The sequence below is a fragment of the Xenopus laevis genome, chromosome 2S, assembly GCF_017654675.1.
Source record: "Xenopus laevis strain J_2021 chromosome 2S, Xenopus_laevis_v10.1, whole genome shotgun sequence".
Lineage (NCBI taxonomy): Eukaryota > Metazoa > Chordata > Amphibia > Anura > Pipidae > Xenopus > Xenopus laevis.
Window position 1 is genome coordinate 139,233,201 of NC_054374.1, and position 21,772 is coordinate 139,254,972.

The 21,772-nt window shown below is 42.3% G+C and overlaps 1 protein-coding gene across 1 annotated transcript in view; it reads right to left on the reverse strand.

The window, feature by feature from the left end:
• eif4b.S (eukaryotic translation initiation factor 4B S homeolog) overlaps positions 1-21,772 on the reverse strand; it is a 44,431-nt gene that overhangs the window by 7,765 nt on the left and 14,894 nt on the right. Inside the window, exons 6-11 of the mRNA XM_018250164.2 lie at positions 20,125-20,268; positions 19,858-19,983; positions 19,573-19,764; positions 18,826-19,069; positions 9,661-9,752; positions 503-713 (exon numbers count right to left, since the gene is read on the reverse strand). Coding sequence (XP_018105653.1) covers positions 503-713; positions 9,661-9,752; positions 18,826-19,069; positions 19,573-19,764; positions 19,858-19,983; positions 20,125-20,268 — 1,009 coding nt within the window. The remainder of the gene's footprint in view (positions 1-502; positions 714-9,660; positions 9,753-18,825; positions 19,070-19,572; positions 19,765-19,857; positions 19,984-20,124; positions 20,269-21,772) is intronic.

The window sequence follows — 21,772 nt, forward strand, 5'->3', positions numbered from 1 at the left end:
GGTGCAGACTCTAAACTGTTATAATTTTGCAACATTGAGTTGATACATTTCTCAGCAGCATCTCTGGAGTATTAGTAACTATTGTATCAATTCTAACAGCTATCAGTAATGAAACCTAGTGATTCTGCTCAGCAAGGACAAAGATAAATGTATCAACTAAATGTATCCATTTAGAACAGTTTACAGGGTCGGTGACCCCCCTTCAGAAGGTGAAAAATTACACTTTACATTTCAATATTAGAAAAAGTCACACATAGAAAACAGAAAGTAATTGGAAAAAGTCGTTATTGCTGGTGATCTATCTGAAAACCACTAGTTGTTTGAAGGTAAACCACCCCTTAAGTATTCATTTTGGGGGTATAGTTTTTCTTTAAGCAGCCTGGGATATTTACCCAATCATTACTCCTGTGAACCCCCCTAAAAGTCCAAACAAGGAAAAAAAAACCATGAATAAACATGCTAGACTTGCATATAGCTCAAGTAGAAATAATTGCAAACTTACCTCTGAGAGTATTCTGAGCTATTAGATTGGGAGGAAGGAGCTGCTGTGCTGCGTTTAACCCATGCATTTTCTTTTGGAGGAGGGGCGGGCATAACTTTAAGTGGGAGCTGGGGGTCTGATTTGGGGGATTTTGAACTAGGAGAAGGAACATCTTCATCTTTTCCAAATACTTCGTTCTCCACGGATTTCTCACTTTCTCGTCTTCGGGAGACTGTAGGGAAGAAATTAAATTTTTTATTTCCATATAATTTACTTCTTGGCATCAAGCAGTTCTGGACACCAAAAGTTTGGAGGACACAAAGACTTTAAATGATAAAATGTTTATTACTATTTCTTAGAAGCCTGCCAGCATGTTCTGTGCTTAGATTTTGATAAATTCTCAACACATAAACCTTTAAAGGAGAAATCAACCCATTTGTAAAAAACCAAGTACCCCCCACCCCAGGTTGACCTCCCTCCTTCCCCCAGGGCTAACTGTCCCGATGGATGCGTGGAACTTCTAGCAGACTGACATACCTCAAACTGAACATTAAAATAAGAATATGGCAAGAAGATTTTTTACGCTTATTTATTATTACAATTTCCGGAAAATTTGTTTTGCGGGAAAAAATCTGAATTTCTCGATTTAGGATTTTTCCAGAATTTCCACTCAAAAACTGGGGTATTGAACAAAACCCAGCGCACATCAAAAAATCATTGGGAATTCTCCTATTGACTTATATGCAACCTCAACAGGTCTGAGATGCCGGATTTTCTGATTATGACTTTTCCATCCTCGGGGTTTAATAAATTCTGTAAAATTCACAATTTTTTAATAGTCCGATTTTATTTTTTAAAAAAAAAAAAAACGGGAATTTTTCGTGATTTTTGCATTCGGAGTTTAGTAAATAACCCCCTTAGTGTGCTCTGGACTGCTGTCGATAGGTTAAGCTTAGGGATCATCATCATCATCATATCAATCGTTCAATTATTAGGAAAAGGTGAGGTTATATCTGGCATATGAGAGGATGCTACTGATCAATTAATTGAGAAGCAGAACAAACAGAGGGTAGAAAGGATTCCAGACATGGAAAAGTCCCCCCCCATCCTTGTTTTCAATGGACGGCTACTCATAATGCAACACTTCAATCAGCCTAGTGCGCTTCTCAAGCCTTTGTGTATCAAACATCTTGGAACAGCACTGCCAAAAGTGTATGAATGCTTTGCCATAACCTGTAATTCTGGTTTACTCAAAAACTGTGGTCTGACCTTCAACAAGGCTCAAAGTAATAACAACTGAACTTCTTGACAACACTGAACACATTGTTTTAACATTCACAGGTTACATTGGGGGGCATAATGAATGTCTAATGACACTTCCAAAACTGAATTGGAGTGAACTGTTCTAATTAATAAAAAGTGGGTCCCCTATCCTATTTTACAAATAAAAGTGCACAACATCGGACTTATTCCCCACAAAGGAAATCCATATGTTCAGATGCATAAGGCAAAAGGCTAGAAGTCAGCACAGCACTGGCTCTGGAGCACACGTAGTCCCTCCATTTGTTTCAAAGCGGCCGTGGCACAGATCACAACCTCCTTGATAAAATTCAGAAGCAGGTCTGAAATACTGTGCCAAGGATTTCTAAATAAAGACTCAGCCCCTGCATTCATTTCAGCTAGGTCCTGGCACAGCATAAAGCGCCACCCATTTTCTTTTCTGAGCATTCCTTCTAGACTTGACTTGATACTGTGACTGTAAAGAAGTGCATTCTGTGCGTGCCCACTGCCTCTGCTCCAATGGAAATCAATCAAGCACGCACAGCAGGCAGCTCTTTGACAGTATTCACAGATAAAGGAATTGTTCAGTGTAAAAATAAAAACGGGGTAAATAGACAGGCTGTGCAAAATAAAAAATGTTTCTAATATAGTTAGTTAGCCAAAAATCTACCGTAATGTCTAAAGGCTGGAGTGACTGGATGTCTAACATAATGGCCAGAACCAATCAGAGGCTCGAGGGGGGGGGCACATGGGTCATACCTGTTGCTTTTGAATCTGAGCTGAATGCTGAGGATCAATTGCAAACTCACTGAACAGTTATGTCCCATGTGGCACCCCTTAAAGTCGCTGACTAACTCAGAGTTAAAGAGCTGAAAAGCAGGAAGTAGTGTTCTGGCTATTATGTTAGACATCCAGTCACTCCAGCCTTTATACATTACATTTTTGGCTAACTAACTGCATTAGAAACAGGTTTTATTTTGCCCAGCCTAACGATTTACAAAGTTTTTATTTTTACACTGAACGGTACCTTTAAAAGAGAGAAAAAGAGAGCTCGGAAAAGAAGAAAGGACAGAGGGTCATGCTACACCAGGAACTATCAGAGTCTTCTTAGGGGAATTTAAAATAAAAGGCTTACTGAGGCTCTACCAGGGGTCCCCAACCTTTAGAACCCGTGAGCAACATTCAGAAGTAAAAGGAGTTGGGGAGCAACACAAGCATGAAAAAATGTCCCTGGGGTGCCAAATAAGGGCTGTGATTGGCCATTTAGTAGCCCCTATGTGGATTGTCAACCTACATTGACAGTTTGACAGTACACCTGGTTTTTATACAACTAACACTTGCCTCCAAGCCTTGGATTCAAAAATAATCACCTGCTTTGAGGCCACTGGGAGCAACATCCAAGGGGTTGGAGAGCAACATGTTGCTCATGAGCTACTGGTTGGGGATCACTGCTCTAAGCTAATAGCACACAACCCATTCTAATTCCATTTGTGAACATGGAACACACAGTTTTCAAAACCCTGTATTCAGAGCTGTAGAGACAGATAAATGAAAAAACCCTAATTTTGTAGGCAATTATAAGTAATATATGGTGTTGCTTTTACATGATGCTAAAAATGAATATCTTTCAAAATAGCCCCTTTATTAGAGCTCCCTATAGATGTTCACTGGTCCTTATTTCAAATGACGGGTGGGCGTGTGCTAACGGCCCCTGCCAGAAGCACAGTAGGAGGGGAACAGCCAATCACATCCCTGCAGTCACACAAGCAAAGACAGGCTTCAGTTCCCTATCAGGTCCTGCTAGTTGCTGATTGGTTACTGTCCTGTACAGTGCAATGAGCCGAGTGCTGCAGGCTCCAGCACAGCCTGGGAATTCAGGGAGCAGAGTGGCAGAGAAGGGAGGGATTATTAGGGGTTTTGCAGAAATATATTTAATAAATCAGCCTGAAACACTGCTTTTTTTAAGCACAATTCTGCTATATGTAAAGCAGTATAATGCACTGGTACATCCTTTAAGTGGAATGATGCCTTAAAGTGGCAACAACACTAAAAAAAATACTTTTTAAAATATGAATGTACATTCAAAGTTACCTATAGGTCATGTTGATCTTTTTTTGCTGAGCGGTTTGTTTTTATAAGTAATTGTTAGTTGAAGTTTCTATACCCGACTGTTTTGATAACATGACTGTCTCATCTCAGCCCGCCAGTTAAAGTTTCTAATGCTAACGGACTCCTGCTGCACAAATATGGCAGCCCCCTCATACAGGAACATGGGGCATCAGACAGGTAATGTAAAAGCATTGTGCAAATACTTTATGGCAAAGCTATAAGTATCTTTCAAAGGCAATATTTTGATAGATGTAAAAAGAGAGTTTAATTTCTGGTGTCTGTATCTCTTTAAGCATCATACATCAGTCTGCCATCTTGTTCCGTTAACTGATGAGTGCAAAAGACAGCCGGACCATCTGCGCATGTCCTATAGCTGAAACTGAGCTGCTCGTGATTTAGAAATTAAGTGTAACTGAATGCAGCAACAAAGGTATGTTATTCTGGGTATTATTTAGAGCCATTTTAGAGCTTAAAAACTAAAAAAAATTGTCTAATATTGTTAATAATTAAGTTTGAGTTTATCTTGATTTCTGCATAAATAAAAAAATTAGTTATTAACAAGACTTTTTTTTGTTTTTAATCCCTAAAATGACTCTAAATAATACCCAGAATAACATACCTTTGTTGCTGCATTCAGTTCACACATTTATTTAGCAAATGTATGCCAAGAGCCGTTTATTATTTCACATGTCCAATTGAATACAGAATATGGTCACAAGTTATCTGCATATGTAGTTTAAAATGGCATGTTGTCAATAGGAACGCTCATATGAAGCAATACCAGCACTAGAACAATTCATAAGCATCATGGGGTTTTGAAAGTGATCAGAAGCACAAAAAACTGCAATGCAAAACATCAGCTGGAGTGGGGTAAAGGGCATTGCAGTGAAACGGATACATTTGATCAGTCTGAAAACAGTCTGGGTTTGGTACATGCCAGGAGAACAAAATGGGAATGTGGAGAGAAAGAACTTGAGCCTGCATAGAGCCCTGCCTGCAGACCTATGGGATGAATTGTAATGCCAAATAGAAGTCAGGCCATACAGTTTATCCTGTGTGCTGTAACAGTTATAACAAGGCTTGCACTCCATGATTATACCCAGTTTCCAGCCGAATATACTTGCAATGCCAATAAATTATACTGTATGACAGTCGTGTAGTCCTAATGGCATGTTAGAACTATACAATTATAATACTGTATATAACTTCCAATGCTAATTAGAAAATAGAATGTGATGTTAATATGTAACTTGTTACACAATCTGGCAACTCCTGCGCCAATTGTCTGCACTTGTCAGTGAATCATTTATACCAGGATTTCTTACTTTCAACTGTAAAAAGACACCTAACATACATGTAACAGGAACAAGGTGAAGCAGAGCACACTCTAATAACTTCACAGAGAACGCCTGGTGCACAGGGTAGAGGTACGGCAGCCCCCAATGTATAATCGAACGAGAAAACTCTGGCACTCAAGGCAAGTGAAATGCAGGGTTCCCCCTTGCTTTTATTTCTTGTGCAGACGTGCAACGTTTCGGGGTGACCCCCTTTATCAAGCCAACGTGCAATGTTTCGGGGTGACCCCCTTTATCAAGCTTGATAAAGGGGGTCACCCCGAAACGTTGCACGTCTGCACAAGAAATAAAAGCAAGGGGGAACCCTGCATTTCACTTGCCTTGAGTGCCAGAGTTTTTCTCGTTCGACCTAACATACATGTAACATTTTTCCTTCTGTTACTGAAGAAGAGCAACTAAAATCAAGGGCTCAAACACTTGTGCCACATCATTAGTGACTGTGAAGGCGCAATGCTTGATTAAAAAAAAAAAATACATATACATAATCAGGGTTTTCACACAAACTTTGACGACTTTCGAAGTTTTTTTTTTGGCTACTTCGACCTCGTCTCGAACGATTTGAACTAAAAATCGTTTGACTATTCGATAGTCAAAGTACTGTCTCTTTAAAAAAAACTTTGACCACCTACTTCGCCACCTAAAACCTACCGAGGTGTAATGTTAGGCTTTCTAGGACATTTCTGATCGAAGGAAAATCGTTCGATCGATGGATTAAAATCCTTCGATTCAAAGGATTTAATCGTTCGATCGAACGATTTTTCCTACGATCAATCGAACGAACCAATTGCGGTAAATCCTTCGACGTCTAAGGATTTTACTTCGACGGCCGAATATCGAGGGTTAATTAACCCTCGATATTCGACCAATAGTAAATGTGCCCCTAAATCATCTGTTAAGAATGAAGTCCTATTGTTGCACCAGGATCCTGTATACTGCTGAAGGCCTGTTGCACATTAAATAGTCCATTATGTATCTTTATAAAGTGAGTAGTTCTTAAAGGTACACTGTCATGGGAAAAACATTTTTTTTTTTTTTTTTTTAAAAAAACACATCAGTTTATTGTGCTGCTCCAGTAAAATTCTGCACTGAAATCCGTTTCTCAAAAGAAAAAACAGATTTTTTTATATTTAATTTTGAAATCTGACATGGGGCTAGACATATTGCCAGTTTCACAGCTGCCCCCAGTCATGTGACTTGTGCTCTGATAAACTTCAGTCACTCTTGCTGTACTTCAAGTCGGAGTGATATCACCCACCCATTTCCCCCAAGTAGCCTAACAACAGAACAATGGGAAGGTAACCAAATAACAGCCACCTAACACAAGACAACAGCTCCCTGGTAGATATAAGAACAGCACTCAAAAGTAAAAACCAGGTCCCACTGCAACACATTCAGTTACATTGAGTAGGAGAAACAACAGCCTGCCAGAAAGCATTTCCATCCTAAAGTGCTGGCTCTTACTTAAGCACATGACCCGAGATGGCTGCCTACACACCAATATTACAACTAAAATACACTTGCTGGTTCAGGAATGAAATTTTATATTGTAGAGTGAATTATTTGCAGTGTAATTTAGAAATAAAAACTACATCATAAAAATCATGACCGAATCCCTTCAAAAGCACAAACAAGATCTGATGTGTACCCTACTGAATGCATTATAAATCAACAGAGTACCGATTATAGGGCCATCCCAAGAAAAAAAAAAAAAATAAGTATCTTATCCTTTATCCAGAACCCATTATACAAAAAATACAGGAATGCGATTAAAGCATTTTTTTTCTTAATGAACAGCATTTTCTCTATAATAATAATAATAAAACATTACAATGTACTTTACGGTAACTAAGTTGCATACAGACAATAGATCCTCTGCATTCACCCATAGCAAAATATTAAGGAAAAAACAAAATTTTGTATATTAAGTTATTAAAAGTCCTCCCATTGAACTACAACAGGAATTGATAGACCATATATTGCAGTACATTTGCAAGCTGGTCAATTAAGTCAAAGTCATCCCTGTTCTCTGCAGACCTACACTCATTTTCATCGGAATCATTAAGAATTGTAGCACAGGTATGGGACCCGTTGTCCAGAATGCTCAGGACCTGGGGGTTTCCAGATAACAGATATTTCAGTAATTTGGAACTTAATAGCTAAAGTCTACTATAAAATAATTTAAACATTAAATAAACCCAATAGGCTGGTTCTGCTTGCAATAAGGATTAATTATATCTTAGTGTGGATCAAGTACAAGCTACTGTTTTATTATCACAAAGAAAAAGGAAATACGTTTTTAAAATTTGGATTATTTGGACAAAATGGAGTCTATAGGAGACAAAGTCCCTTACTTTCCAAGTTTTAAATCGCAAATGGTTTGTACTTTTTGTGGCCACCATTGGGGTCACCTGACTGTAGATGGTAATAATAGCAGCTACAACATTGAGCTGACCAAATCCATGTGGAACGGCAAAAAACAACACTAACTGGGGGTGCCAAAAGTTGGTGATTGTATTTACTTAACAGATACCCTGGGCCGGTGCTCCTGTTAGCAGAAAACTGCACAGCTCGGGGTACTTCTCAATGAGCATCAATGAGCATTCCTCTTCCTGCTTCGCATGTGGGTGCACATACAGCGTAGAGTGAAAAGCAGAGTTTTAACAAAAAAACTGGCTTTTTCAATCTACTGTACATGCATCTGCACAGTGAAGAAAGAAGAAGCAAAAGAATACAATAGCTCCATGGTGCTCACAGAGAAGTACCCCAGGCCAGTTCAGTTTTCTGCACCATCCAGGGATACCAGATATGCTCACACATTCACTGGTGGGGTGCCTAACTGTTGGCACCCTGCAGTGATTGTGACTTTTCTTTTCCTTTAAAGGTTACTTTTCTGTGTAGCTTTATAGAATGTTGCTCCAAATGAGAGAATCACCCCATTTTTCAGAATGACAACCTTAAGCATTCTGTATATTAGAATCCACATTAACAATATGCAGGTATAAATATTATATATCAATTATAAATAATCAAGGTACTCTTAAACTGGACCTGTCACCCTAACAAATACTTCTGAATCCTAATTTGTGTTGAGCAATAAAATAGAAAAACCACCAATACAGCCTGAATCATTAGAGGGTCATCATTACACCAATAGGGTATGGAACTTGAAAAGGATAGTTTTACCCTTTTCTTTGTGAACATTTCTAAAAAAAAGGAGGCACAGAAGTGTGTATACTGCTGACATTTCGAATGGTATCCTTAAGTATATATTTTTTAATACAGTGGCATTGCAGGTATCTTTCAATAAATTTTAACAAAATTGACTCACAGCAGTTACAAGACCTGCAAAATGTCTTCCCTGTGTGTGTTTTTGCCTTTAAACGCCCCCCAAAAAATTCACAGGCCCGCATCTTGATTATCCATCATACTTTATTCATCTTTGTTTCAGGTAAAATATTTCATTAACTGTTGTTTTGGCAATGATGTAACAAAAAATACCCAAATAAAGTGAAATGTTGTTGTATTATTAAAGGGATACGGTCATGGGAAAAAAACATTTTTTCAAAATGAATCAATCAATAGTGCTGCTCCAGCAGAATTCTGCACTGAAATCCATTTCTCAAAAGAGCAAACAGGTTTTTTTATAATCAATTTTGAAATCTGACATGGGGCTAGACATATTGTCAATTTCCCAGCTGCCCCAAGTCATGTGACTTATGCTCTGATAAACTTAAATCACTCTTTACTGCAAGTTGGAGTGATATCACCCCCTCCCTTTTCCCCCCAGCAGCCAAACAAAAGAACAATGGGAAGGTAACCAGATAGCAGCTCCCTAACACAAGATAACAGATGCCTGGTAGATCTAAGAACAACACTTAATAGTAAAAACCCATGTCTCACTGAGACACATTCAGTTACATTGAGAAGGAAAAACAGCAGCCTGCCAGAAAGCATTTCTCTCCTAAAGAGCAGGCACAAGTCACATGACCAGGGGCAGCTGGGAAATTGACAAAATGTCTAGCCCCATGTCAGATTTCAAAATTGAATATAAAAAAATCCGTTTGCTCTTTTGAGAAATGGATTTCAGTGCAGAATTCTGCTGGAGTAGCACTATTAACTGATGCGTTTTGAAAAAAACATGTTTTCCCATGACAGGATCCCTTTAAAGATAATTTAGAGAAATCAGTCACCAACTAAAAAAGTCCATGTATCCCTCAACTTCTCTAGAACCATTAGCAGCTTCAGTATGAGACTCCTTTTGAAACAAGTAGTAAATGCAAAATGTTTTCCTCTGAAGTTTATTTTTGCAGCATACTGCATGGGTGTGTTTAGGGCCTTTCTAAGGTGCGAAGAAAGAAAACTTTCCTACATCACTCATGTTGTACAAAATATGCACATTATAGAACTACTCTTGGTCACTAACATGGTACTCACTCCTGGATGAAGGGCCAGTGGTAGCTGTTTGAGAAGACTCGCTTCCAGTCCTAGAACGTTCCTGATTTTCTTCGCTGCGCCAACTAGGATGCCTGTAAGTAAGTAAAAGCAATATTAATTAAATGCTATCAAGTAATTGCCGTGATTTGAATGCAACAAACTGCCATATACTGTGAAGTGGTCTGTGAAAAATTAAGCTTTTTAATGAAGGTAGAAAAAAAAATGAAACCCAAAGCAAAAAACTGAGCAACAGGAGGAGAGAGGTAGGCATTAAAGCACAAGGAGTAGGACGAACAAACTGTGTAAATAATTAGTCTATCAATGATAGTAAAGAGCTCATATTATGCTTGTTCGATGATTAAAGGAGAAGGAAAGGCTAAAATTAAGTAAGCTTGATCAGAAAGGTCTATATAAATACACCGGTAAATCCTGAAAGTAATGCTGATCTGAGTCTTCTGTCAAAAGAAACAGCATTTCTATCTATTGTGTACTCATGGCTTGAGCATGCTCAGTTTGCTCCTCTCTACCCCTCCCTGCTGTAATCTGAGCCCAGAGATATGAGTGAGCAGGGATAGACTCAGGCAGGAAGTGATGTCACAAGCTAATATAGCAGCTGCTTTCCTAAACTAGCTTCTAGAGCGTTTACTCAGGTATGGTAAAGAATTCTGCAGAATAAATATAGTCTTATATCTTGTAATATTGTGGCTAATCTACTGGCAATAAACGGCTTCGGTAGCTTTCCTTCTCCTTTAATGTAAGATTCTTCTGTTGACTGCTTAGGGGACATTGCCACAGGGGGTTTATATAGAGAAAGTAACTTAAAGGGGTGTTTCACCTTTAAAGTAACTTTTATTATGTTATTGAACTACCAATTCTAAGCAACTTTTCAATTGGTTTTCATTATTTTTTATATTTTTATAGTTATTTGTCTTTCTTTTCTAAAAAACAAATGCTCTGTAAGGCTACAAATGTATTGTTACTTTTTATTACTGATCCATTTATCCACTCTCTCCTATTCATATTCCAGTCTCTTATTCAAACCAATGCATGGTTGCTAGGGTAATTTGGGCCCTAGTTACCAGATTGCTTAAAATACAAATTGTAGAGCTGCTGAATAAAAAGCTGAATAACTCAAAAACCTTTAATATTAAAAAATTAAAACAAATTGCAAATTATCTCAGAATATCACTCTCTACATCATACTAAAAGTTATCTCAAAGGTGAACAACCCCTTTAATCCTACACAATATTCTTAGCCCAGTTAAGCCTAACATACAGAATACACGTTATGAAAGATCTTTATAAGAAAGCGTTAAAGGACCAGTAACATCAAAATTTTTTTTTAAAAAAATCGTTAGTACACATCAAAAAAAAAAAAACACCACCACAAATTATAATTTAAAATCACAAAGCCTTTATTAAGAAATAACTTACAGAAACTGCACTTCCTGTCCTGTACAGAAACGGCGACCATCCATGCTGCTGGGCTCGATTTCTCCTCCCTGGCTACTCTGCTGACAGGCGTGTGAAGGAGCAAGATGGATGCCTCATGTCTGCGATGCGATGAAGTGACTGCTCGAGCCCCCTCCTCCTCCTGCACTATAGATGAGAAGCGCCCACCTGGACACTGGAGGAAGCGGTGGTAGTGGAGGCGGTGGAGGGAGCTGTAAATCAATGTTGGCAGCGGCAGCCGTCACTGGCCAGGCCCCTCCTCCACCGCTCCCTGCCCTGGTCGCTCCTGCTCCGTTCCCTGCCAAGAGGTGTGCTAGTGCTGCAAGTATAGCCAGGGCTGGCCTTAGGCCAATTGGACCAATTGGGCCCCGCACCTCTGGGGGGCCCCGCACCACAGGGCAGCACAGATAATATTTCCCTCAGCACATGATGCTGCCTGGCCTGCCCCCAACTTTGAGAGTCCAGCCCATCCCCAAATCCATAGGTCTAGCCTGCCCCCAACTCTCATAGGCCCAGCTTTCCTCCAACCTTGATAGGCCCTGCCTGCCCCCAATCCAACCAAGCCTGCTCCCAAGCTGAATCGGCCCAGCCCCAAACTAATTGGCCCAGTCCACTCTCCTATTTCCTCCCTCTCTCTCTTACCCTGTGTGCCCCTATTATGTTACCTTGTCTGCCCCTTTCCTTTCTATTTTGTGCCTGTATGCCCTTATTTTCCTAAATACTTGGTGTGTCAGTAGCCAGCAACACTTTGTCTAGGGGCCCCGCCAACATGGTCCCAATTGGGCCCCACATTTGATAGGACCAGCCCTGAGTATAGCACGTACTGAGTTGTGGGAAGCTTTCCCCCTCCCCATAGCATTTGTTTGAAACTGTCCAGCGCAGTGTATGCGGCAATGAGACGAGGCGACGCAGTTTATACTGTGCCACAAAGCTGCCAGTGTATAGCGCTAGTGTATTTTCAGCTGCTGCCCAAGCAGGAAACTCTGCAAGTTTGAGCGGAAGAAGAAGAGCGGAAGCACTAGCGCCTCGTCTCATTGCCGCATACACTGCGCTGGACAGTTTCAAACAAATGCTATGGGGAGGGGGGAAGCTTCCCACAACTCAGTACGTGCTATACTTGCAGCACTAGCACACCTCTTGGCAGGGAACGGAGCAGGAGCGACCAGCGCAGGGAGCGGTGGAGGAGGAGGGGCCTGGCCAGTGACGGCTGCCGCTGCCAACATTGATTTACAGCTCCCTCCACCGCCTCCACTACCACCGCTTCCTCCAGTGTCCAGGTGGGCGCTTCTCATCTAAAGTGCAGGAGGAGGAGGGGGCTTGAGCAGTCACTTCATCGCATCGCAAACATGAGGCATCCATCTTGCTCCTTCACACGCTGTCAGCAGAGTAGCCAGGGAGGAGAAATCGAGCCCAGCAGCATGGATGGTCGCCCTTTCGCCGTTTCTGTACAGGACAGGAAGTGCAGTTTCTGTAAGTTATTTCTTAATAAAGGCTTTGTGATTTTAAATTATAATTTGTGGTGGTGTTTTTTTTTTGATGTGTACGAACGATTTTTTTAAAAAATTTTTTTGATGTTACTGGTCCTTTAAGATCACCTATAACAGCAGTCCTGTGTTACTACTTCCATAACACAAACTGTCCATAACACAAACGCTAAAAGTGAAGTCTATATAGAGATCTGAAAGGAAGGTGGGCTTCCTAATAATATTGTTTTGATAAGGAGGCCATTCAAACAAGCAATTACGGTTGTTCTACTAAAAAAAGGAGATTTTGTTACTTACCGTTAAATCTTTTTCTCTTCAGTCACTTGGGGGACACAGGGACCATGGGTATAGCTAGTACCACTAGGAGGCAGGACACAACCCTAAAACAGAACTGACTCCTCCTTCACTGGCTATACCCCCAGTAGGCGGAGCTTAAGTCAGTTTGTACCAAAGTTAACAGGAGTAAGAAAACTTAGAGTAAGAAACAACCATAACACTTAATAACCATAAAATGTCTGACAGAAGTGAAGGCCTCAGTCCAGGGAGGGAAGCCCTGTGTCCCCCAAGTGACTGAAGAGAAAAAGATTTAACGGTAAGTAACAAAATCTCCTTTTCTCATAGTCAGCTTGGGGGACACAGGGACCATGGGACGTACCAAAGCTGTCCCCAGAGCCGGGTGGGACAAGAGGCCTAGGAAGACACCACCGCAGCCTGCAGCACCCGTCTGCCGAAGCGAGTGTCAGATGCCGCAAAGGTATCAAAGTGGTAAAATTTGGAAAATGAATGGACTGAAGTCCATGTAGCTGCCTTGCACAGCTGTTCAGCCGAAACCTGGTTACGGAATGCCCAGGAAGTACTCACACCCCTGGTGGAATGAGCCGTGACTCTGTGTGGGGGATCCTTCCCCTTCGCTGTATAAGCTCTTTGGATAGCTTGTTTGATCCACCTGGAAATGTTCTGCTTGGTAGCCGGAGTACCCTGGCGAGGACCCGATGGAATCACCAACAGCGCATCACACTTGCGGAAGTCCCCGAACCCTATGCAGATAAAACTTCAGGGCTCTCACCGGATCAAGGGAGTGCAAGGCTTGTTCCTTAGGGTTTGCAGGAGCAGGACAAAATGATGGCACAACAATTTCCTGGTTAAGGTGAAATTCCGAGACGACCTTCGGTAGGAAGGAAGGAATAGTGCGAAGAACAGCCCTGTCGTGATGGAAGATGAGGTAAGGAGCTCGACAGGAGAGTGCACTGAGTTCAGAGACACGTCTCGCAGAGGCGATAGCTAGCAGAAAAACGACCTTCCAGGTGAGCCACTGGAGAGGCACAGAAGCTAGTGGTTCGAATGGAGGCAGTTGAAGAGCACGTAAAACCAAGGTGAGATCCCACACAGGAACTGGTGTGCGAACTGGCGGAGCTACATGCGCCACTCCCTGCATGAACGTCTTGACGTCTGGAAGTAGAGCGAGCCGTTTCTGGAAGAGAACCGAAAGGGCAGAGATCTGGGACTTCAGAGACCCTAAGGACAGGCCCATGGAGAGACCGTCTTGCAGGAACTCCAGGATGTGCGGTATGGATAAGGTCCGGAACGTCACCTTGGATTTAGAGCACCACTGGCGGTAGGTGGACCAAACTCTATATTACGCCTTGGCTGATATCGGTTTCCGTGCTGCACACATAGTGCGTGCAACCGCTGTAGAAAAACCCTTTTGGGTTAGGATCTTGGTCTCAAGAGCCATGCCGTTAAGGAGAGGTTGCTTAGGTGTGGGTGCCGGATCGGTCCCTGGGTGAGAAGGTCTGGAATTGACGGTAAGGTCCATGGTTCTGCCACGGATAGGATGAGGAGATCTGAGAACCAAGCCCGTCTGGGCCACCGTGGAGCAATCAGAATGAGGGTGGTCCTTTCTCTTTGAAGCCTTCTGATGGTTCTGGGAATGAGTGGCAGAGGTGGAAAGGCGTACGCCAGCCGAAAGGGCCAGGGAGCCGTTATGGCATCGACGTCGTGAGCCAGGGGATCTCTGTAGCGAGCCAGGAACTGTGGAACCTTCCTGTTGTGCCTGGTTGCCATGAGGTCTACTTCTGGGACGCCCCACTTTAGCGTTAACTCCTGGAAGATGTCGTCGTTTAGGGACCACTCGCCCGGGTCCAGGGACTGACGGCTGAGAAAATCCGCTTCCCAATTCAGCAACCCCGGGATGTAGATGGCCGACAAGTGAACTTGTTGAGCTTCGGCCCACCGAAAGATAAGCTTTATCTCGTTGAGCGCTCCCCTGCTTCTTGTACGCCTTGGTGGTTGATGTAGGCCACCGCTGTGGAGTTGTCGGACTGAACCTTCACCGCTTGACCCTGGAGGATGTGTTGCCAGTGGAGGAGACCCAGCCGTATGGCCCGAATCTCGAGCAGGTTGATCTGCAACCGGCGTTCGGATTGCAACCACTGTCCCTGGGCAGACTGGCCCTCGAGAACTGCTCCCCAGCCAAAGAGACTCGCATCCGTTGTCAGAATTCGCCAGCACGGGTCCCCTAGACGTTTCCCCTTGGTGAGATGTGGGGTCTGTAACCACCAGAGGAGAGAGGATCTCGTCAGCTGAGAAAGTTGAATCTCCTGTAGAAGGGATTTTCGTTTCCAGGAGGAGAGAATGTTCCACTGAAGTTCCCTGAGGTGGAATTGAGCAAATGGCACTGCTTCGATCGAGGATACCATGACTCCCAGAACCTTCATGCAGAATCTCGCTGTGTGACGTGGCTTTTGAAGTAGTGTCGTCACCAACTGCTGCAGACAGACTACTTTCTCCATTGGAAGAGATATCGTTTGTGATTGAGTGTCGAACGTCATACCCAGAAAAATCATGGAGTGGCTGGGTACTAGAGAAGACTTGGTGAGGTTTAGAACCCAGCCCAGGTCCTGTAGCTTGATGATGGAGGTCCGAAGAGATTGTTGAGCCTCTTGAAGGGAAGGTGCCTTGATTAGCAGGTCGTCCAGGTAGGGAGTGATGTTTATCCCAGTGCTGCGAAGCTCTGCCGTGGCTGCCGCCATAATTTTGGTGAAGACTCGGGGAGCCGAGGTGAGGCCGAAGGGCAGACTCGTGAATTGGAAGTGACGATTTTTGAAGGCAAACCGCAAGAATTTCTGATGCGGAGGGAAAATGGGGACGTGTAGGTAAGCGTCCTTTATGTCGAGAGACATGAGGAATTGGCCTGGTGACATCGCTGCGATGACAGACCGCAGGGATTCCATCTTGAACTTGCGAGGACGGATAAATTTGTTGAGCTCCTTTAAGTCTAGGATAGGCCGAACGGATCCGTCCTTTTTGGGGACAACAAAGAGATTGGAGTAGTATCCCATGAATCGCTCCGCAGGAGGTACAGGAATAATAACTTCTGCGAGAAGAAGACTGGTAATCACATTCTGGAAGGCTGATCTTTTGTTTGGCTCCTGCGGGAGTCGTGACATGAAAAACCGTGGAGGGGGAGGAGACGAAAATTCTAGGTGGTAACCACTGGTGACGACCTCTTGAATCCATGAATCTTGAGTGATTGCAGACCATGTTTCTGAAAAAAGTCGTAACCTCCCCCCCACTGCCGTTGTACTTAGGGAGATGGCGTCATGCTGAGGTAGACTTGTCAGTAGACTTAGAGGTGTGCTTCCGGTTTTGCCAGGAAGGTCTTTGCTTGTTCCCAAACCGACCTCTATTTGTGAATGATGTTCGTGGAGGAGAAGATCTCGATCCCTTGGATTGGGGGACACGAAAAAACTTTCCTCTACGAAAGGTGGGACGAGCCTTTGGTTGTGGTAGCAGAGTGCTCTTACCTCCGGTAGCTTGGCTAATGATCTTATCGAGGTCGGGTCCGAAGAGAAGCTTGCCCTTGAAGGGGATGGAGGTAAGAGACTTTTTGGAGGAAAGGTCGGCGGACCATAACTTCATCCAAAGGGATCTGCGAGCTGCAACAGCAAGAGCTGATGACCTGCTGATGACTTGCGTTGCGTCCAGTGAGGCTTCGCATAAGTAGTCGTTCGCTTCTTTGATCTGTGAGGCTAATTGAGACAGCTCGTGACGTGGGGCTCCGTCTGCTATAGAGGTAATGAGAGTATCGGACCAGGATTGTATGGCCCTGCTGACCCACGCCATGGCAATGACTGGCCGAAGGGCTGAGCCAGAAGCAGAGAAAACAGAACGTAGTAAGCTCTCTAATTTCTTGTCCATGGAGTCCTTGAAGGATGAAGCGTCAGGGACTGGCAGTGCTGTATTTTTGGAAAGTCGAGACACGGGGGCATCAACTGATGGCGGAGATGACCACTTGTCAGTGATATCAGCCGGAAAAGGATATTGCTTAAGGAAACGCCGGTTTGCCTGGAAGCGTCTCTCGGGTTTGTCCCATTCGTGTTGAATAAGCTGGTCAAGCTGAGAATGAGAAGGAAAAACAGGTGATGTTTTACTGTGTCGTTTAAAAAGAGCCTTTGAGGATTCGGCTGTAGCCTCCGTTTCTTGGAGATTAAGAGTTTCCAATACAGCGGAAATCAAGGAATCCACGGATTCTGATGAAAATTTGTGTGATTCCTCTGCATCATGGCCGGAACCAACCGAAAGTTCCCCATCAGAGCGGTCTTCATCCTCAGAGTCTGGAGGAAAAGGAGACTGGTGTCTGGGAGGAGAATCGCTCTCTTCATCAGACGGAGAAGGAGCTCTGCGTTTGGAAGGTCTATGCCTAGGGTTATCTAGACGGGAAAGTAACCTGTCCAGTGACTGAGCCAATTTTGGAATTCCTGTGGCCAATTGGGAGGCCCATTCTGGAGTAGTATGCCCTCTGATTGGGGAAGCATGTCTGCTGGAAGCTGGAGAGTCTCCTTGCTGAGACTGATTCCCCTGAGGTGGAGTAGGTACTGAGGGTTCAGTAACCTGAGGCTTGCATTTAGAACATAAGGGGTCTTTGTGCCCCCGTGGCAAACGTTTGCAGCATTTGGCACAGGCCAAATAAGTAATAGAAGCAGAGGGTGCTGCCCTGGTAAAAAGGCCCTCACTTGGCCCCTCAGACATTATGATGGCTAGGAAGTGGTAGAGGAAGTTTAAACACAGGAAAAACTTACTCACCCCCAATGTCTGTGAGCTACACAGGTCAAGGTCTAAGGTTTTCTGATGGGACTTCCCTACCAGTCAGACAGTGTCTATGGCCTCTCTTCCTAAAAAAACATAAAACAGAGGTCCCCAACCAGTGGTTCGTGAGCAACATGTTGCAACCAACCCCATGGATATTGCTCCCAGTGGCCTCAAAGTGGGAGCTTATTTCTGAATTCTTGGCTTGGAGGCAAGTTTTGGTTGTATAAAAACCAGATGTACTGTCAATCAGATAGGATGCCAGTCCACATAGGGGCTACCAAATGGCCAATCACAGCACTTATTTTGCACCACCCAGGAACATTTTTGATGCTTGCTTGGGTAAAAAAATGTTTAGGGACCCCTGACAAGGAACCTGGTGCATATTAACAGTCCAAACAAGGACTGAAGCAAGATTAGGAGAGGCACTTATATCAACATAGCGCACGCAGCCTTATAAAAAAGTATCGCAGAAACAAAAATCATATTAAAGTATAAGTCAACCTCAAAAATATTTTTTTGCCTAATAAAAGAAACACAATTCTAACCAACTTTCCCATATGCATTCCTTACAAAATGTCTGTGGATAAGTCAACCCCAAAAATAATTTTTGTTGCCTAATAAAGAAAACACAATTCTAAGCAATTTCCCATATTCATTACAATTTTCTGTGGTTTTTAAGTTTTCTAAATGTATTGCTATTGAATGCAGTGTTTGTCTGCCCCAGCCTATTCGTTACAAATTTTCGGTGTTTTTTTGTATATGTATTGCTATTGAATGGTGGCTCTGACTGCAGATACAATGTTGCAAAAGTTCCCCAGCAAAGACAGGTCTGTTAATCAGCTGCCTTGTCTTACATTGTATCAACAGTCTGAGCCACCAGGGCAGAGAATAGGCCCCCGGCAAACAGACAAACACTGCATTCAATAGCAATACATAAACAAATAACAAAAACACTGAAAATTTGTAACAAATGTATATGGGAAAATGCTTAGAATTGTGTTTTCTTTTATTAGGCAAAAAAAATATTTTTGGGGTTGACATCCTTTAAAGGAGTAACATTTGGTAAGCAGAAGATGAAAATTACTGATAATCGTGCAATGATTTTCTTGCAAGTGAAAAATTGCCACTTTAATGTCACCTTTCTCTAGGTTTCCTCTCGATCTGTCGAGGTCTGTCATCATCCAAATGGCGTTGCTGCATTTTTTCTTGCTCTTTTTGTAACCTTTCCTCTACTTCTCTTTCACGAGCAGCAGTATCTACTGGCTTTGCAGCCCCAAAAATCGAAGCTGCACGACTGGAGGGTGCAGAGTTCCCACTTGCATCTTCATCTTTTGGAGCAGTACGTGGTTTCAGGTTCAGTTTTGGTCGCTGAGTGGGACCCGCTAAAGTAAAATAATATTTTTAAATGATAAGATATACACAGAATGTAGTGCTGCTACTATACACTTGTGCACTGTTCTTCCCTGACGAAGGCTCCTGTGTGGAGCCGAAACGTTGGACCACCAATAAAATCTCCTCCTTATTTGCATTATTGATCTGCTGTGAATTATTGCCTTGGAGTGCGGCCAATCCCTGCAGTCATATATATATATATATATATATATATATATATATAAAATTATAATATAAGTTATAAATATCGCCCTATCGTCGTCAGGCTGGGCTTCTATGCTAACAATAGAAAGAGTAATTTATCCCAAATTTAACCTGAAATGTTTTCCCTTAGACCCCCTCCCACATTGCCAGCACAATTTAGAAACCTCATATCTGAACTAGAATTTCAGGGGAACATCTGGTCATCCATTTAAAGGTACAGAAGTTATGCATATCCCATTTAGTGCTAAGAAGCCTAGCAGATATTCGTGTTAAGGAATGTGGTTAGTACCTCGTTCTTCCTGCCTGTCATCACTGCGAGAGTATCCATTCCATTTGTCTGATCTGTCATCTCGTCTGTCATCGTATCTGTCTCCATAACGATCTCCACCACCTCCACCACCACCTCCACCACCACCTCTGTAATCGTCATCTCGACGATAACCACTACCAAATGCCCTCCTGCCACCCCGAGAATCAAAGCCTGCGTGTGGGAAAAAAATAAAATCAGTACAAGAAACTTCGGCACCTAATGAATAGCAATCTAAAAAACCAAACGTGAATTTAGGTTCCATACCTCTATCATAATCTCTTTTATCACGATCATCATATCGATCTCTACCCCTGTCACGATCATATCGGTCTCCATCACGTCGTGGACCATCACGGTAACGGTCTGATTCATATCGGTCACTGCGATATCCTGTATTGTGAAAAAAAAATGACTAAATTAAATGGGGGTGGGGAGAGCACAACGTATACACTAGAAGCCAACTTAATGAATCTTAATTGAATTCAATAATTGTTGAAAAGTAGGATTCATTTTAAAGACAGTGAAACTTACTGTCCCCATGGCTGTCATCTCCACGACGTGGTGGGTAATCATCAAAGCTGTCTGTGCTAGGCCGTGCCCTCCAATCAGAGGAATCAGTCTTATCAGAATCCCTGTTTCGATCACGATCCCTACCAAACGAACGCTCATCCCGGTCTGTACAAAACAGTATGCATTGCATGAATTAAACAGCAGTTAGGAGTGAAGACAAAAGATAAACTAGATTACAACAGATTTCTAAACATAGTGAAAATAAAGCCCCCTCTTTGGGATGAGCTCGTTCAGTTGAGCATATGTAGAATGGGTACAAAAACAGAACCCAAATTTCCAAAAAGAAATATAAATGTATTCTTTTTTTCTATACTAATCAATAGGCATTGCATGAATTAAATGGCAGATTGCAGATAGGATCTAAAATGGAAGATTAACTAGACTAAACCATGAATTTCTACTACTAGTCCCATGCAGTTAAGGAGAAAATGACATGAGCTCTTTCAGTTGGTTTTATGTAGATTGGGTACATAAACAGTACCCAAACTTCTAATAATAAATAGGAATATTTATTTTGTGCACAAGAAACCAGATTCCCTATATTGAACAGAATCTATGATAGATTTTTTTTTAATTCAATTTTGAAATCTGACATGGGGCTAGACATATTGTCAATTTCCCAGCTGCCCCAAGTCATGTGACTTGTGCTTTGATAAACTTCAATCACTCTTTACTGCTGTACTGCAAGTTGGAGTGATATCACCCCTCCCTTTTTCCTCTCAGCAGCCAAACAAAAGGTAACCAGATAGCAGCTCCCTAACACAAGATAACAGCTGCCTGGTAGATCTAAGAACAGTACTCAATAGTAAAAACCCATGTCCCACTGAGACACATTCAGTTACATTGAGAAGGAAAAACAGCAGCCTGCCAGAAAGCATTTCTCTCCTAAAGTGCAGGCACGAGTCACATGACTGGGGGCAGCTGGGAAATTGAAAAAATGTCTAGCCCCATGTCAGATTTCAAAATTGAATATAAAAAAAAAAAATCTGTTTGCTCTTTTGAGAAATGGATTTCAGTGCACAATTCTGCTGGAGTAGCACTATTAACTGATGCGTTTTGAAAAAACATGTTTTCCCATGACAGTATCCCTTTAAGGACCCTCTGCTTTCCAGAAAACCGTGCACATCACACTATAGAAAGCAGAAGGACATTTAGTCCTACAATCAATGATTTCACAATGGACCAAGGGAGGGAGGGATTGCATTATAAGGGCATGTTAGAAAATGGTAAGTCAATAACCTGTCTTTTCTTTCAACTTTTAAGAAAAAAAACCAAACTCCACACATTTATATTTATTAGTTCAGTGTTTATGAACCTGTTCTTCACAAGCACAACTGAATCTATAAAATATCTATTTTACTATACTGAAGAGGTATGGAGGATGTATTGAAAACTAAAATGAACTCAAATGCTTAAAGTCAAATGACCTTCATATCCTGGTCATCTGAAGGTGAGATGCTTCTGGTGACGCAACTTTGGGAGGATTTTGTATTAAAGCTGAATATGCAGATTATGGCTTGGTTTAGTATGGTGTTTAAAAGAACAGTGTGGGCAATTCAGTTGAATATAAATGTGATATATTTTGTCCACCCAAGCAGGGACTCGCTAA